This window comes from Hipposideros armiger, unplaced genomic scaffold, assembly GCF_001890085.2.
Source record: "Hipposideros armiger isolate ML-2016 unplaced genomic scaffold, ASM189008v1 scaffold_1258, whole genome shotgun sequence".
NCBI classification, from domain to species: Eukaryota; Metazoa; Chordata; class Mammalia; order Chiroptera; family Hipposideridae; genus Hipposideros; species Hipposideros armiger.
The window spans coordinates 181788-201014 of record NW_017732608.1 but is presented as its reverse complement, the minus strand read 5'-3'; the positions used below and the strand labels follow the sequence as shown (position 1 = coordinate 201014).

Here is a 19227-nt window from a genome sequence, read left to right as displayed (position 1 = left end):
CAATGTGATAAATGCCTGAATAGAAATAAATACAGAAGCACAAGGAGGGATCAACCACCTTGTTTCTTTTCCCATTTGCTAGATTCCAAAGTCATTCACACCTGATCTTCCAAAGGTAGCAGGAGTCCAAGCTTATCTGGCGGAGAAGGGAGCTGGGGCTTTCCAGGTAGAGGGCATTTCCTGAAGGTGGCTGAGGCGGCAAGTCGGTGAGCGTGAGGAGTAGGAAACAAGAGTCCAGGTTCACCCCAAGGCCAGAGCCGGCTGTGGAGGGCTTGCCCCTGAGGCCAGTGCGTACGCGAGGGCAGTCCTGTGGCTAGGTTATGGCAGGAAGAGTGATGATGGTATCAGTAACCTGGAAATGGAGTCAGGGTTGGCCTCCAGGGGGCCACAGCGAGGATGGCAAGTTGCAGACTGGCAAGCTGCTGGGGCCATGCAACGGTGAACATCAACAGCAGGGGAGTCCCTTGGTGAGGGTGTACATGCCTAACTATTACATTGTTCTGTACACCTGAAACTAACAAAAAAAGAGCAGGGGGCGGGTCCCTGCCACTGGGCAAGATGGCCAGCGTTCAAGTGAGCACGCTCTGGCCTGCTCGGCCCTGCAACCCCGTTGCTCACCATGGGGCTGTGCTGCACTGAGCTACTTGCTGATGCTTAATCACATTCATTTTCTCCTTGGGACCCTACAAGAAGGAATGTGCTGTTTCTTCTACCTGGAAATCTTTTCCTTCCCCTTCTCCTCTCTTTTTCGCCTGGCTAATGCTTACTTGGTCTCTAGTTAGATAGGAGTCTTCCAGGCAGGCTTTCTGTCTCCCCAGGCCTGGGCTGGGAGCCTGTCTTAAGTGCTTCCATGAATTGGGATTTAGCTCTGTGTATGTATCGCACTATTGCAACTGTCTGTTTCCATCACACATCTTGTTAATGGTGTGTCCCCAGAGTCTTGCCCATAGGCTGAAGCTGACCACAGCAGAGGCTCTGTGTGTTTCTAGCAGGGGTGGTTCAGAATCCAAGCCCTTGTATGTTGTGCATCCTCAGGAGCTTTCCTTATACTCTGCAGAGTCAGGGGTGGGTTCGTAAAGAGTCTGAGCTGGATTGGACAATGTGGGGTGAACAGGAACCTGATTGTGAAGGGCCTTTTATTCGTAGCTAAGCCGTCTTTGCTGTGCCCACTAACCAACCAGTTGCCCCGAACAGACAAGCACTAGATTCTAACAGGCTCTAGCCTTTATCCCCAGTTACCATGACAACCAGGCTTCATGGTGATGGATGGTATTGATTGACTGACAGATTCCTGGTGTCTTGGCTCTGTCCCCATTCCCTTAAGTCATTTGCATACACATGGAACTGAGAGAATCCTGATTTTGTCTTGATTTTGAATTTCTACCTCTAGCATGGAAAACAGCCTCAGCCTTAAAGGAGAAAAGGTGTGATGATGTCAGAATTACTCCCAGAGCCTCCCACAAGTGCTATGGTGTGGCATGGAGAGAATGGGCTTCAGACACAGACCTTGGCTCAATCCCAGTTCTACTATTTACTTCTTGTATACTTTTGGGCAAGTGGCTTACACTATCGAAACCTCTACTTACTCATCTCTAAAATGGGTATAATAGTGCCTGCTGTGGAGTGATACGTGGCTAGTAAGATAATGAGATAACACATGGAGAAGCTTTATCTAGCACATAATGATACTTCTCAAACGTGAGTGTTCCCTGGACCTTCTTTATTCACTCGTGGCTGAAGAGCTTATACTGCAGAAACGTTGATTAAGAAAATTTGTTTCCATAAACTCCTTAGCCTCCCCCAGTCTTTAATTTTCCAGATTCACAATCAGGAATGAAGAACCCAATCTATGCATGCTGCAGCATTTCTGGCAACAGTAAATAATAATAGTAATACTTGACCATCGTTGCTAGATCTGAGCCAGGCACTCTCCCCAGCACTGTGCATGGCATGGCTTACCTCATTTAACCCCCACAACAACCCTCTGAGGTAGACACTATTAAAATCCCCGTCCTACAGATGAGAGAACTGTGGCACAGAGGTTAAACAATCTACCCAGAGAGTAACTGGGCACAGCCACTTCCAGCTCAGGTCATCTCCATTTCAGAATCTGGCCTTCAGCTATACTGCCTCTTGTCATGACCAAAATCATCTAGAAGGGAAGAATCCTTGAAGCTAGCCCCTTGTCAGGCAGCACGGAGACCTGAGATTGCAGTCCCAACATTGCCCATTGGGAACATGGGTTCCTTTCTCTGATCCGTTGTGTCAAATGAGGTGGTCATAGAACAAGTGGCTTGGTAAGGCCATGGCTACTCACGCCCCGGGATGAACATTTTTCTGCAGAGGAACACTCGTGTGATGTAATGGAGTGTGCACTGAGTTTGGGGGTAGCCTACATGATATTAAACCCTAAGTCTCATGCTTGTTAGCTAACTTGTTAGTCAAGTTACCTAACAATAATAGCTAAGATTTGTCGACACCTCATTGTGCCAGACACTGTTTCTAGGGACTTATGTCTAGAAATTATCACCCCCATCTAACAAATGGGGAGAATGAGGCCCAGAGAGGTTCAGTAAGTTACCCAAAGCCATGAATGAATGGTAGAACTTGACTCCTTCCTACTCTTAACCCCCATAATTACTGCCTCTTCCACCCTGTAAGCCTGTAAAATGGGTAAAGCCTTCCAGCCCCAGAAGATTGTTTGTGAGCCTCCAATGAGATAATACTAATGAAAATGCTTTATAAAATAGCAGCTCTTAATCAACTGTGTGATATTACAAAGATGTGATTTATACCATCAACCAAAAGAAGCTCTGTGACTCCCAAAACATGTCAGAGGTAGATATTGCCTGGTTAGTTTGGAATCAGCCCATTCCCAAGCACTCCTGGGGGCTTGTCACGTGCTAGGCTCTGTGCTGAGCCTTGTAAACCCAACAGGAGACTTTTTAAATTTGCAGTATAATTGAAAGAACAGACCAAGAAATTGACAATTACTAAAGTATGCTAAATACTCTACTGGAGGGAAGCATGGGATACCGCGGGGGACACAAAGGGATACTGAGGGACACAGATAGGGCCCTTGGGAGTGAAGGAAGGTTTTCTAGAGCTGAGTGGAGAAACTCACAGAAAGAGGTAGGAGACTTTGTAGTCAGAGGGAACGACACATGCAAAGACACAGAGGTACTGGTACTATTATTCCCAGGTGGTTAAGAAGTAGCCTGAGTTTTAATGGATAAACAGAAGCGCAGGGGGCAGGTAAATTAGCTAACACTTTCCAGGTCATCCAGCCACAGACTAAACGATCATTTTCCCCAAGGTTATAACATTAAATAGACCATATGTTTCTTTCTTTCCCATCTGAGGCTGTCTTTGGGCTCAACCAATGTAGCAAGGCAACATGGCAGATACATCACAGCCTCCTGAATGGCATTTGTTTGTTGCAAAGAGATAAATAATGCATTACACCTGCTGTTTTCCACCTGATGCTTTTAATCTGAAGAATAACGGAGACTTGCTGTGTTCTGCCACCTCAGAAATCAAGCTGCCTCTGAGCCACACTGGGACAGCATCTCCACAGAGGTGTGAGGACAGCCCTCACACCTGCATCGTAGCCAAGACCAGGCGGGAAAGAAGCAGTAAGCATGGTGGCCAGAGACAGGTCCTCTGGGCTCCTAGCCTGCCAGGCGGGCACGACAACAGCTCCTCTTGGGACCATATGAGAGTGGGAAGGAAGTGACCCAGGGGTCTCCCCATCCGTCCTTGATCATATTGGATGAGCAGAATCTTGGTGCTGGGGACACAAGGCCTCGGCATGTCTCCCTCTGCTCTCAGCATCCTCCTTACTTCTGCTAATCCCTAGTCATCATTTCAGACTTGCCTCTGGTCTTCCTCTGACCCCTAAGGAAGGCTTTCCCAACCCTGCTGCCTTCTTTCTAAGCTCTCGTCACACAGCACAATAATTGTCTGTTTATCTGTCCCCTTCTCCACACTTGACTGCAAACTCACTGGGAACAAACACTCTTCTTAATCCTCTATTTCCCAGGTGCCTGGCACACAGTAAGAAACCATTAAGTACTTATCAAAGTTGTCTCCAAGGTTCTGCAAGTGTTCTTCAAGTTTCAGAATCTTGGCTTTGGAGGAGACATTAAAAGACCACTGCTCAATTCTGTAAGCCCTTCCACTGTGCCTCTCAAAGGCAAACAGCCAGCTCAGCTGCTGCTTGGTCCCCTCCAGGGATGGGGAGCTCACTGCCTTGGGAAAGAACTCACATCTTCTTGGCCTCTGAGCATCAAGACAATTGACCTGATATTGAGCCTAAACCCGTCTCTTTGTAGCTTCTGCCTTTTGGGTCCTAGTTCTTCCCCTTGTGACCACACACAAGCCTCACTCCTCTTCTTCAACACAACCCCCTGGAGAGTTGAATCCAGGTCTATTAAACTCTCTTAAAAAAGAGACCTTCCCTCCCTTTTCAGGTAAACGTCCCATCCCTGTCACCAAAGGAAATGGCTTTGACTTTCTTAACCCTCATCATCCTCATGTTTATCCTTCTCCAATCATTCCCTACTTTTGTTTTAAGCTGTATTTTATTGTGGTAAGACCACTTACCATGGAATCTACCCTCTTAGCAACATTTTAAATGGACACTACGTTATAGTTAATTACAGGACAATGCTGCACAGATCTCTAGAACTTGTTCATCTTGCGTAATTTAAATTGTATGCTTGTTGATTAGCAACCCCTCATTTCCCCCCCTCCCCTCAACCCCTGGAAACCACAATTCTACTCTCTGATTCCATGCGACTGATTATTTTACACACCTCATATCAGTGGAATCATGGAGTATTGGTCCTCCTGTGACTGGCTTATCTTGCTTAGCATCAAGTCCTCAAGGTTCATCCATGTTGTTGCACATGGCAGGATTTCCTTCTTTTCTAAGGCTGAATACTGTCCAATAAGTGTCCTTTCTCTTATTTCCTTTTTAAAGTGTGGCTCCCAGGGCCGGCTGAATGGCTCAGTTGGTTAAGAGCTCGCTCAAGAGTTTGAGCTCTGAGCAACAGCGGTTCGAGTCCAGCCCGAGCTGAGCAGCCGCTGAGCTGCCAACAGGTAGCAGGATGGCTCAGCTAAAAAATAATAATAATAATAATAAAGTGTGGCTCCCAGAACTTTGTAGCAGGCTCTGGGTTTCTCTAACCTGTGCAGAGAGTGAGCTGATCCCTTCCTTTACTTTATGGATTATAATGTTCACCTGGCTTCATTACCCTGCTGAAGTGGAAGTTATCTAAAACTCAATGGCCGTTTCTCCTGTGCTTCTGCTAAGCAGCATCCATTCCTTACTGAGCTGGTGCATTTGGTATTTTGTCCCCAGGGTAGGATATTACAGCTTTCCCAACCAAGCCTCATTTTGCTATGCTTGGTCTGACTATCCATCCAGGCATCTGAGGGCTTTTTGGATACTGATTCTTAATCTGAAGTATCCTTGTCTTTTCCTCATTTCTTCTTTTGGGTTAGATACAATACACCTGGCTGCTGAGTCCATATCCAGGGCAGTGACAAATGCACGAGGCAGGACAGAGGCCAGCGCCCTGCAGCAGGCCACCTGAGGTTCTCTGTAGGACCGCAGTCCTCAAAATCTGGTCCCAGATGCACTGCAGAGGACTCACCTGGGATAAATCGCTTTGTTTAAAATACAGATTGTTCAGAAATACAGGCTGAGAATCAAGAGTTGGGGCCCAGGAAGCTGCATTTGTAATAACAATCAGATGATCTCCACATGTAGCCAGGTTTAGGAACCATCAACTCCAGGGTTCACTGAGTTCAGAAGCCAAAACAAATGCAAGTGTGATCTAGTCCAAAGCTGACATCTAAGGTGTCCAGCCTGATGAGACGAGGGCAGAGCCCAGGCAGAGCATTGCCTGGTTCTATAGATATAGTCCATCTACCTTTGCTCCACACCCATCTGGGCCCGGGCTACCCAGTTGCTCCAGGTTTGCTCCTTCTCCCTGCTGCCTCCTCTGCTCTTAGCTTCCTTCTCTCTGGTTCTGTGTCTTAGCTTCCAATTCCAGTTTCAAGCCTTGGGTTTTGGAACCACGTTTGACCCCTCTGCACCCACCTCAGCTCTCTGATCTTGGTTTCCCATGGGTGCTCTGTAGACATCTTGGATTTGGCCTCCCCCAAGGCTTTTGGAGAGACCCCTTATCAAGCCCTGGTGTACTGAAACAAGCAACTCTCAGATACAAATTACTCTATTTAATATATTGTCCAAACCTGCTGGCTTCCCAATAAGAAACCCACTTATTCACATCTGCATCATATTCTTTTTAGTTTTAATCTCACTGTGTCTACATTGCCCAACACACAGTGTGCTGGGGTTGATACATAGTAGGTGCTTACTAAATTTTTCTGACAGCAGAATTCTTTAGTCTGATGCAATAATTGGAATTACTGAAAACACAACAGGCTTCTAAGACGCACAGACCTGAGTCTGAGTCTCAGCTCCACCATTTTTTTAGCCGTATGGCCTTAGGCAAGATAATTAACCTTTATGAACCTAGGGCATCACAACTAAAAATGAGAAGTGTGGGCTAGGTGTCTAAGGACACTCTTAGCTCTCACACGGTTCGATTAAGTCACAGACCTGCCCTTCCTAGCTGGTGCCTCACTTCGGGGTCTTCAGAAGGTAATTCTTTTGCAGTAATTCAAGTTGTGCTTTTCAAATTAAGCGAGCTGGAATTCTCTTCTCCCAGCAGCACGTGGCAGACTGTCAGCAGACCCTCATGAGCATAATCAATCCACAGGCATCCTCCAGCCCCCATTAATCAGCCAGTCCTGTCACTTTAATTCGGCAGCACTCCACCACTCACCTAGGTAATTACTCTGGCTTCTGCCCATGAACTCCTTTCATCCACTTTTGTTTATCACTGTTGAAGCATTTTTTAATCAAAACAATTAAATATGCTAAATCTTCCCCAATTAGTAATGCATTAAAAATTAAAAGTGCTTGAATGGAAATGGTAGAAGAAGCCCTTTGCCTGGTGCTGAGTGCTGGTGCTTAGAACATCACTTCTCACAGGCACTTGCAGCAAGCGAGTTATTTAGAAATGGATGTGCCCAGAGTCATATAGGGCTGTGGCTGAAGGCGGCCTTGGGGATGAACCAGTCCAATTGCTTTCCTCCGTAAAGGGGAAACTGAGACCCAGTGAGATCATGGGCCCTTGCTAAGTTCATACAGGGTGTCACTGACTGGGGTTTTTTGTTTTACACCTCTAGGAAATAAAATCTGTATATATGTAAGGTATACAACGTGATGATTTGATATACAGATACAAAGTGAAATGATTACTACCAACTAATTTACATACCTTCTCACATAGTTACCTTTTCGGTGTGCGCAGGACAAGAGCAGCTGAAGACTACGCTCTTCGCATGTTTCCGGTGCTCAATACAATATTATTAACAACCGTCAGCAGGCTGTACCTTAGCTCTCTGTACTTACTCATCCTGCATAACTGTGACTTTGTTCTCTTTGACCAGCATGTCCCTATCTCCTTCACATCCTGATCCCTGGCAACCACTGTTCTACTCTCAGCGTCTATATTTTGACTTTCTTAGATGCCACATGTAAGGGAGATCATGCAGTCTTTTTCTTTTTTTTTTTTTTGTGTCTGGCTTATTTCATTTAGCATAATGTCCTCCAAGTTCACCCATGGTGCTGTAAATAGCAGGGTCTCTTTATTCTTTAAGGCTCAACAATATTTAAATATATGTGTGTGTATGTGTGTTTAATTATATATTGGGTTGTCAGAAAAGTCATGATGCATTTTTGCAACAAAAAAACAGAAAAAATACGTCATGACTTTTCCGACAACCCAATATATGTATATCTATAGATCTATCATCTATCTATCTATTTATCTATCTATCTATCTTGCTATCTATCTATAAAATCACAATTTCTTTATCCATTCATCCAAGTGACTGGGATGTGATTTCAGGATTCCTGACTTATAAGATTCTTTCCATCACAAGCCCTTACCAAAGCATTCATTTATTCACTCATTTTATTCATTCATCAATCATTATTCTGAAAAAGTCACTAACCTCCTCCTTCACGGTAGGCATTGTGCTGCTATGTGGACAAAAGAGTGGTGAATAACATATAAGACCTTGAGCGCATAGAGTTTGCAGTTTAAAGGGGATGTGGGCAAGTAAACTTTGTTGCTGAACACTCCCTTGAGAATATTCAATCTGATCCTTAGCTCAGCTGAATTATAGGCCGATTATTTTCCTTTGTGGTTGCTAGAATAATATAATGACTGGTAATAATTATGATATAGTTGCAGTTAAAAGTAATGATATTTCAAAAATACAAACTCCCCATTCACAAACTTCAGAAGACTTTAGCTGCAGATAGAGTTGGATTTTGCAGCAGTGGTCAGTATCTTCTTGCTTCAGTCTGCTTTTCTAGCCTTACATTGTCAGTCCAACCAAGGAATGGAAACCCAGCTCTGTTCATTTACAGGCTGTGGGATCAGAGCAACAGGGCTTTACTGCTTTGAGGATTATGTTTCTCATCTGCAAAATGGAAGTTTCTCAACGGGACACATACAGAGATGTAGACACATACTGAGACAGCTAGTTTGGGACTCACAGTTCTCCTGGGGTCAGGAGGCAGGCAGACTCCCTATGGAGATTGTGTCATCTTCTAACAACCCTCCGGCCTCTCTGAGGTTCAAAGAGAACCTGGGCAGAAAGAATTGTGACAATGATGATCATTCAGGCGTATACCAAGCACACGGGTAGCTCTGAAGGACACGAGAAGTATTCTGATCCAAAAATGCTTCATGGTATAAATGACATTTGAACTGGAGCTTGAGTAGACTTTGGAAAGACAGTAAAAGGGAGAGAAGAAGGGGCAACATATGCAAAATTTCAGAGTACAATTGGGCCAGGCGCTGTGCTGGGCACAGGGTTACATGGAGATGGATGAGACTCACTGCCTGCAGGAGGCTCCGTGGGGAATGTGCAAAGGAAAGGGGACTAGCACTATTTGCACACAACTAGTACGTGTGACACGTACTCCTTCTCATTTCAAGAATTATTTGGGTTGGAACCTTATAGAGGAGAACACTGAAATTGGGTTAAAGAGCTGGGATTTCAACCCAGATCTCTTAGACTCCAAAACCAAAGCTAGCTCTTACTGCCGTGAGCTGGTCGTACAGTATTCACAGTCTTTTAGCATCTCAGCATGTTGTGTTTCTCTGCGTCCCTGCTGCAGGCATCACCAAAGAAGACATCACGAAATGCTTTGGAGGCCTTGTGGGCCTTGGCTATGATTATTCGGATACTGTGAACATTGGAGGACGTTTATCAGGAGAAGACTGTAGAAAGCATGGAGGTGGTGAAAGAGGTAAGTATTTAGTAATGGGTTTCCCGGAAAGCAAAGCCAGACTTTCCCTTGGACACAAAATCAAGGCATGGACACTATTTTTCCTCCTAATGGATTCCATTTCAGTCAACGGTCTAACTCCATAGCTGTTAAATACTCCAAACCCATGACCTTTCGTGGCTGTATTTTGACTTATCATAGGCTGAGATTGCCTTAGAAACATCTGACTTTGTAGGGTGCCTGCTCCAAGATTTCAAGTACTAGACAAAGATCTAAGACCCACGGCCCTGGGATGAAAGGAATGTGTAGACCGAACCTGGAAAATCAACTGTTGTGATAAAGGCCCATCAAGGTACAGTCTAAAGGGAGGAAAGAAGTTCCTGAGAGAGGAGAGTATGGTTATCAAGCCCAAGCTCAACGAATAATTATTAGAGAAAGGTTGTGCAGGAATATTTTATGGCATTTCCTGAACAAGTCAATATGAGTGTTCACTCATTCATTCATCAAACATGGATTAGAGTAGTGGGTGCGGTAGATATGAAACAGGTTGAAGTTACTCCCATTGCATTAGGCTACTCCTGCCTCAGGGCCTTAAGTCAAAGTGCTGCTTTTCTCTGATCACCTTCCCTCCTCTCTCCATTTACCTGCAAAGATTCATTCACTTTTCTAGAACATTCACTTGTCTTCCTGACCAGTCCCTCACCCTACTGTAGATCTGACCGTGTCTTTCTCTACACCCCTACTGAGCCCCATAGAGACATTTACTGTTTAATTGAACCTGTTTGGCATGTAGAAGGCATTGAGTAAGCATCTTATGTATGAATGAACAAATGAAGGAATCATCTTCCATTTTTTTCTCATCCTCTCCCTCCTCCTTGTCGGGCTGGGTGATCCTCCAATTTTCTGCTCTAATTCAGAGGATGGGTCTATTTCTAAGTGTTGGTCCTTATCTTCTGCTTTGTCTTGTTAGCTAACTGAGCAAGGTAAGAGAATGGGACACAGCTCTAAGGACAGTATGTAAACTTTATCCCCTGTCTTATTAGTGGCGCTTGCTAACCTGTCCTCTGGCTTTTGGGGAAATGAGCTAATGCAGTTATCCTCTTGATAGATTCTGACCTTAAGGCCATGGCTGTGGAAGACATCATTTCTCGGGTGCGAGGTGGCAGTACTGGCTGGGGTGGTGGCTTGGCACACAACGGGAGCATCATTACGTACCGTTTCTGGGGGAGATCATTAAAGTATAGCCCTGCTGTTATTGATTTTGAGGTAAGTCTTTTCGCAGTTGAAGAAACTCTTCATCCACAAGGAATGAAAGTGAAACAGACCAGATCATTTCATATTTCTTATTATGAGCCCATCAAAGAACAAGATTAAATGTTAACGGCACACTGAACTGGTGGCCCTCCCCATACCTAGGGAGTATGTGACTTTCGACCCAGGTTGCAGGAGAGCTGGGGTCAAAAGTGTAACATCAGTGCCTAGTTTTACATTAGTAGTCTCAGAACTTCTTCAGGATTGGGCAACATTAAAAAAAAATAATAACTTGCATTTATACATAAAAGAGTTTAAAAAACTGCATCTGTTAAATTGGGGGTTGGCAAACTTTTTTTGTAAAGGAGCAGATAGTAAATATTTGAAGCTTTGTGGACCATGCACAGTCTCTGCTATAAAAGTTCTTCTTTTTCTTCTTTACAATCTTCTAAACATAAAAACCATTCATAGCTCAAAGGCCATATAAAAACAAGCTGATACTGTAGTTTGCTGCCCTTGCTTAAAATAATCTCATCTCCTCATCACAATGAACCTCTAACAGGGACATGATTCTCCCCATTGAAAAGATGAGGAAACCGAGGTTCCAAGCACTCAAGTGATTTGTTTAAGGTCACAGAGCTCATATGTGGCAGTACCTGGATCTCAGACCTTTGGGCTTCTTATCCCGTTCCCATTTCCCTCTAGTCTAGTACCTTCCTTAAAGCCATGGTTATCAACTACTGGGGGCAATTTTGCTCCCACATTGAAATTTGGTACTATCTGAAGACATTTTTGATTGTCACAACTGGGAGGGTGCTACTGACATCTAGAGGACAGAGGCCAAGGATGTTGCTAAACATCCCATAATGCAAAGGACAGCATCCACAACAAAGAAATATCTAGCCCAAGATAGCAATAGTGCTAAGGTTGAGAAACCTTGCCTTAAATCCCTAACCTCACAAAGAGGGTAAAATCATATTCTAACTGCAAATAAGTAATGGTTCTATCAGTTATCAAACGACTTCTATTCATATGTAAGGGCAATCCATTAAAAAAAAAGAGTTATATTTTGGGGTTTTAAACAAAACATTATTGTTTTTCTGCCTAATTTTTCCTGATCCTTGCCCATTTTCTATATATATAATTTAAATTCCAGGTATGGACACATTCCTCCTTTTGAAATATATACCAACAGTTAAACATAAAAGTGTATTGTAACATCCTGCTCTCTATAAAGAAAGAGGTCAGATGAATTAACCCTGATTTCATTTCTTCTTCAATAAGGGAGCACTTTTACACACCTGTAATTCACATAGGGTCTGAAAAAAATGCTATCATCCAGCTGTTAGATTTGAGCAAAAACTGTAAAATTGATTTCAGGAGTAATATATAAACTTTCATGGGCAAGAGGTGAATTTTGTGTTAGCCTTGAGCAAAACTTCCTAGGGAAAGACTCATTCATGACCTGGAGAAGACCGAATGCCATCTTTAGGGAAAGAGAGCCTGAGTTTGGGGTGAAAAAGATAGAGTTTGGTTCATGGCTCAGCTACCTTTTTGATGTGTGACCTTGGACAAGTTGCTTCAGTTTCTGAGCCCCATTTTCCTGCTCTATAACATGAGGATAATAGAATGTTATGTCACAAGTTAGGGAGAGAGAAGTGGGTACTTAGTAAACACCAGCTGAGGAAACAGGTTTATGGAGGTTAAGTGAGCTGGCCAAGTGTAGTGTCTGGTCAATGGCAGAGTGCAACTTGAGCCATATCTGACTGACTCGAACACCCACAATCACAACCCATGTTACCCCCTGAATAGTTTGAATTTGATGCATTACGCTGCTGACAGGTTATAGAGCAGGGAAGCTAAATCTGTGCTTTTAAAAGGAGAATGCTTACAGAGGTATGAAGGATGAATCAAAGGAGAGAGAGAGAGAGAGAGAGAGAGAGAGAGAGAGAGAGAGAGAGAGAGAGACGCTATGGACAAAGGGGTAAATTAGGGAACCTGATAATCAGAGTGGAAACAGTGTCTCATTCACTTGCATATCTCCAGAGCTTAGTGGTACTTAGTTATGGCAGGTACTTAGACTGAGTAAATATAGGAATCTGTTATATGATGTGATGTGATGATGCTGTGTTATGTTATATATTATTATGTTATGTGTTAGGTTACATTGTGCTGCCTTCTCTGAATCTGTTTGCTCATCTGCAAAATGGGAACACAACCACTGCCAACATCTTTTCAAGCTCTGACATTCTAAGATTCTTGTTTGCCACCACCCTTTCCTCTGTTACGTCCCCACCAGGGTTTCCTAAGAAGTGCTCCCTTTCCTCTTGCTGAGGATTCTGGGAGGGAGAAGTGAGAGATATGGGACTGAGTGCTGAATTTCTCTGGAAGGTCAAAGACAAGTTGCCCAATGGTCCTGGGGCTTTCCGTGGAACTAAGGGTCACTTTTAACCAGGGCCACAGGGCAGCCCATTTTGCACTGACTTCCTAACAATGGGGCCAAATTCCCTGAACTTCCAGTAAGTTGTCTTCTCTTGGGTGGAGGCCCAGCTAGTCCTGACAGGACCAACCCGATGACCTCAGCCAGAGCCCCTGACCACAGGCCAAGGTCTGTTTGCCACAGGTCTTCTGTACACATTTCCAGGAACCCATTCAAGGCTATTGCGATGCCCTCTGTGGACTCTGATTTTAGAGCAGAGAGATTGTTCCAGTGTGGCTGAGTCTTGTCTCTGAACTGTTCAGTGACCTTGGCCAATGACTCCCCTCTCAGGGCCTCAGGTTACTGTCCTGTAAGATGAGAAATCTGGAAAACAGCTTTCATTTTCTCTGTTAAAAGATATAGCATTATAAGCGTGCTAAAGAAGGTAACCATATGTACATGAAATTTGAAAAATATAGGCTTTTTAAAACTATCATCACACTTTATAAAAATGGTGCTTTATTTTATATTGTTCTTCCTTTTTGCAGTAGTATCTCACATACATTGCTTCTTTAGAGCCTCATAAGAATTCTCAAAAATAGGTAATTATTCCCATTTTATAGAGAATGAGGCTCAGGTTTAGAGAGAGGAAGTTAAGAGTTCTAAGCCCCAAATCTAGGAGGGGCTTAGTGAGCAGCATTTATTTAGCTTTGACTACGTGACAGGTCTTCTCCATGCATCAACTTGCATCCTCACAATAAACCTGGAGGGTAGGACTACTGTTCTCACTTTATAGGTGAGGAAGGGAGGTTCCATGTAAGACGTGTCTGAAATCACAGAGCTGGAAGCAGTAGAGCTGGGGTTGGAAGCCAGATTTCCTGGCTCCAGCTTCCATGCACTCTACTACATCTATTACAATACTTTCAGCCAGGGGTTGATTTTGTCCCCCAGGGGACATTTGGCAATGTCAGGAGAGAGCTTTGGTTTTCACAACTAGAAGGTGCTACTGGCATCTAGTGGGTGACAGCGGCTAGAGATGCTGCTAAAACAAACATCCTACAATGCACAGGAATTTCAACAAAGAATTATCTGGCTGGAAATTCAACAATGCCAAAGTTGAGAAACCCTGGACTACAGCCATGCCTGGAATGGGTTGCCTCAAATGTAAACGTCGCCCAGCTGCCCCCGTACAAGTAACCACCACCCTTCCACCATCAGGGGAGGTGCTCAGCAATGACAACATAACTACCTATTAAGGACTTGTTAATTCCTAGATTGAAGGTTGACAATCAAAACACACACACACACACACACACACACACACACACACACACACACACACACACTTATACTCTCCTTGATTCTTAAAAGTACTGGAGAGGGCAGATGAGTTGGCATAAATGGATTCTGAGCTCCCCTCTTCCTCTGAGATTGGTGGACTACAGGTTCAGAGTCAAGTAGGTCCCTGTTTGGAGTGACTCTGGGACTAAATTGCGTGATCCTAAGCTGGTCACCCAAACTCTCCTGAGCTTCCACTTCATTATCTGTCTGCTGGGGAGTTTAGCTGCAGAGTGGCTGCAAGGATTCCAAGCAGTGGGATAAAGCTGAGTGTCTGGCTCTGTGCCTGGCATGTTCTTGGGCTCTGGGAAACTGGACAGAGATCAGGGAGGGCCCTCTGTTCTTTTTGTGCCCACAGATGCGGCCCATCCATGAGATGCTGAGGCACACGAACCTGGGGCCCCTGGAGGCCAAACGCCAGAACCTGCGCCGGGCCTTGGATCAGTACCTGATGGAATTCAATGCCTGCCGCTGCGGACCTTGCTTCCGTGGGGTGCCCATCCTTGAGGGCACCAGCTGCAAGTGTCAGTGTCCCCTGGGTCGCCAGGGCCTTGCCTGTGAGAGAACAGAGCAAAAGCGTAAGTAAGGCTCATGCATCTTCACTCATGTCCTCGCCTGGCCCAGCTCAGAGAGGCCGGTGTAGAAAGGACCTTGGGGGTCCACCCTCTCCTTTCTGTGCCCTCTTGCCTGCTGCCCTAGGAGCCCACACTCTGAGCTTTATGGCTGACCCTCACACTTCCGGTTCTTACGCTTTCCCCCTGCCATTAAGACCCTCTCTCAGGTGAGGGCTGTTTTTCACCAAGGTGTATGTGGACAACAGGATTCAGTTTTGGAGGGATACGTTCATTTCCTAGGGCTGCCATAGTAAATTACCCCAAGCTGGGTGGCTTAAAGAAACAGAAATTGATTGTCTCACACTTCTGGGACTGGAAGTCCAAAATTCAGGTTTATCATCCAGGTTGGTTTCTGGAGGCTCTGAGGGCGAATTTATTCCATGCCTCTCTCCTAGCTTCTGGTGCTTATCAGAAATCCCTGGCATTTCTTGGCTTGTAGAGACATCATTCCAATATCTGTCTGCATCATACGGATTCTCCACGTCTCATCTCTATTTGCTCTTCTTATAGGAACACTAGTCATTAGATTAGGACCTACCTGAATCCAACAACACCTCATTTTAACTTGATTTAATCTGCAAACACCCTACTTCCAAATAAAGTCACATTTGCAGGTAATGAGGGTTTGGACTTGAACGTATCTGCAGAAGCGACACAGTTCACCCCACGATAAGGGGTAAGTAGTTGTCATTACAGGGCAAGGATTTATGGCTAAAAACAAGGTTAGGTAAGTGAGGTTTAAACATATATAACTGCAGCATGAGCCGATGGCTACTAGGGAAGAAGGTTCTCAAACAAGGGTTAGACATTCTCATCCCTTACAGATGAAGAAGTCTGGAGATCTGATGGGAAGCCCAGCTATTTCACTAACTTGCTGGGAGACACTGGCTAATCACTTCTCTTTTCTGGGGCTCAGTTTTCTCATTTAAATTTTTGTTGAGCTCCAAGAATCCCTATGCAAGCCCCGACCCCTAAACTTCCCATGTTCCACGCACACAAAGCTGCTTACGTGGGACATGGAACGATGGCAACACCATGGGCTGCCAAATTGGTGTATAAATCAATCTCAATTGGCAACTGCAATGAAAAAAAGGGGGAAAAAAAAGGGAAGGTCCGGATAGGTATACCTGAGGTACTACTCTTGGGTCCATAAAACCAGCTGTTGAAGCACAAGGCAGATGGGACAGAGCCTGGTTTTAAATGAGATGATGGTGGGTTATAGTTTTCTCCCTGGGAGAGTGGTTCTAAATGGGGAGCAGGACAGCATAGCTCTGGTGTGAAACAGATCTTAGAAACCCAGTGCTGCCAGTTTTCATACGGGCGTCCCCTGTAAAGTGGGGATGATATCAGTACCTCTGTCACAGGTTGTGCTGAGGATTAAAATAGTTAATGCATGTGGCAGGCTCTGTGACAATACCTGAGAGGAAGACGTAACTCCATTGGTAGACCATCTGTCCTGGGTCAGGGCCTTGTCTAAACCCCTGCTATGCTGTCTGAAGCAAGTACAAATCGGGGCCCAACAAGCTGCCTGGTATCCCGTAGGCGGGATCCTGAGAAGGGTAAGCCAAGATGGAGAGTGAATTCCAGAGTCCTTAAGAAGGAGGATGCAGAGGAAAAAAAACCAAGCACACCAATTACCAGGACCAAACTTGGGAGAGTTTCCTCATGTGAATTGGAATAAGGTACTTACCTGATAGGTAGAGAAATTGGAAGAAACAAAGAAAACCGCATGGGGCTTATACTGTCTAACTCCAGACCCCAGGGGTTTCTTGAACTTTCAAGCGGAGTGTGGATTGGGTGTCAGCCCCCGTTTGCCCCACTGACCAGGCAGCTTTCCCAGAGGGAACACAGGTCAATGAACAGAAGGAATAACTAACCCTTATTCTGTGCCAGGCACTATCACAACACTTCATGTGCATGAACTTATTTATTTCCTTCAAAATGTTATGAGATCCATAGCATTATTAACCCCGTTTTACAGATGAGGAAACTGGGGCAGAAGGAAGGTGAGATAACTTGCTCTAGCTGGGGGGTATCAGAGTCAGGATTTCAATCCAGGAGGCTAGATGCTAAAACCCAAGCTCTTAACTGTTAAATTCTACTGATTCACATCCTAAGAGTCAGGAAATGCGGGGTAATGAGGGGCTGTCCCAGTTCACAGTTATCAGCCTGACCTGGCTTAAAGGGACAGCCATGAGACCTGCCTGGGTAATTATAGTTACAGCATGAGAACCAGTGACTTACTTGGATTCCTGTCCGTACAGCATAGAGACAGACGAACAGGGGGTATGAATTATGTAGCCACACCTTTTCAGTAGTGCAATGTGGGGCTCAGTGCTGGGACATGCTCAGTTATATGTACACACGATGGTCACTGAACGGGCACATGATGCCAGCGATCTGGGGGTGGTGGCAGGGCACAGAGGGCTGTGTCCTCCTCCGCACAGGCCCATTCCTCCTGCATGATTATATTCAGTCAGTTGCAGGCAGCTCATGGTGTTCCATCAACGCTGCTTCAAGCAGGGTGTGGACATCAGGTGGCCCTGAGGCTCAGACTGGACTTCCAGCCTAACACAGATCCATCTGGCGAGAAAATCTAAGGCTAGGGAGTCAGCCAGCAGGGAGGCCCCTTGATGCAGGTCCCCAAGGATTTTCCCAGCACACCTTTGCCTGTGGGGACTGAATCACAGAGGTGGGAGAAACAGACCAGAGGACCCTGCTGTGGCTGTCCCACCAGGGAGTATAATTACAGAGCTAGAAGGGACTTGAGCATAATCCAATCCAATGATATTCACACTGGAATCTGAGGAAACTTGGGGCCTTAGAGGCTTCCCCAGGGGAGCAGATAGACACCCCATCTTCAAATAGAACAGCTCCACTTTCATCTGACTTACATGTCAGAGCCCATGTAAGATTTTATTTAAGAAAAAAAAAAGCCAGTAATGAAAAAAATAATGATGGCGAAACCCCACTGGATTAGTCCATCTTTCTCATTTTTCAGAGGTGCAAATTCCGACTGAGAGAGGAGATGAACTTGCCCAAAGGCACAGAGCCATTAGGATGCAGCTCCGGGCTAGGGAGATAGTATGAGCTGGATTTCCAGAGACACATGGTCAGTGTGCACGCATTCTGATGCTCTGGGCAGATAATTTGTCACCCACCTTGGCCCCACTGTCAGAGTCTAAGGGGGTTTGATTTGCAAGCCATCGTCCAAAATCCCTCTGCACAGGGGCATCTGGCTGGCCTCTGTCGGTGCTCCCTGCTCCTCACACCCTCCAGCAGCTCCGTGTCATTCTTCCAGAGGAGTAAGCTGCCCTGCCTTACTCTGCTATCCATCTTCCATGGAACTGCAGACTCCAATTTCATGAAATGGGTTCCCAGGGGCCTCTTCTCACTCCATCTCTAGTTTCACATTAAGTGTGAGGCGGCAAACACAGAGGTCTTGGTTGGCTACACCGAGGCATTTCCCCAAAGAGGGATCGCACACCACTCCAGGGCAATGGATGGCCCTCCCTCCACACTGTCCCAGCTGCTTCTTGTATGCTAACCTCCTCCTCCCCTGGGAAATTATCTGTGCAGGAGCCAAGGTCGATGGTAGCTGGAGCTGCTGGAGCCCCTGGTCTGCTTGCACAGCGGGCACTCAGGAAAGGAGGAGAGAGTGCAATAATCCTTCACCCGAGAATGGAGGCGCCTCGTGTCCAGGGTGGAACGTGCAGACTCGGGCTTGCTGAGGGCCTCTGGGCACACACCGGGACAGATGCAGCCCTGTCTGGAACACTGGATAAAGACTTCTTGCAGCTGAGAAAAAATGCCAATCGACATGGACTTTTTCTTTGTCCTGACAGCTACCAGGCCTAAGACCAGGCTGCATCATCTATAACCAACTGTTCTATTACCTGCAAAACTCTGTCACTCAGCAACTGGGTGTTGAGTGTTAACTAGAATCTCGGTCCTGCTCACAGCACTTTGGATCATCCAACAAAAGCAATAGGAGAAATCTCAATCCATATCTTAGAGGAACTTATAGGATATTAAGGGTTAGAGGTTCAAGGCAGACACTCTTGAAACAATCAATGGCCAATATAACAAAGCATGATGAAAATTATCTCAGTTCTTTGATAATTATATTTGTTCATTTATAGAATGATTATTAGTTGACAGGATAAGCATATGCACTGAAATAATGAGAAAAAATTAAAGATTAACTTGAGTTCCTTCAA

General features: G+C 45.2%; 1 protein-coding gene across 1 annotated transcript in view; it reads left to right on the top strand.

The window, feature by feature from the left end:
- Nucleotides 1-19227, top strand: part of C8A (complement C8 alpha chain) — a 59466-nt gene extending 40239 nt beyond the window's left edge. The window contains exons 8-11 of the mRNA XM_019633208.1: nucleotides 9275-9406; nucleotides 10494-10651; nucleotides 14752-14971; nucleotides 18587-19227. Of these exons, the coding sequence (XP_019488753.1) occupies nucleotides 9275-9406; nucleotides 10494-10651; nucleotides 14752-14971; nucleotides 18587-18738 (662 nt within the window). The 3' untranslated portion in view covers nucleotides 18739-19227. The remainder of the gene's footprint in view (nucleotides 1-9274; nucleotides 9407-10493; nucleotides 10652-14751; nucleotides 14972-18586) is intronic.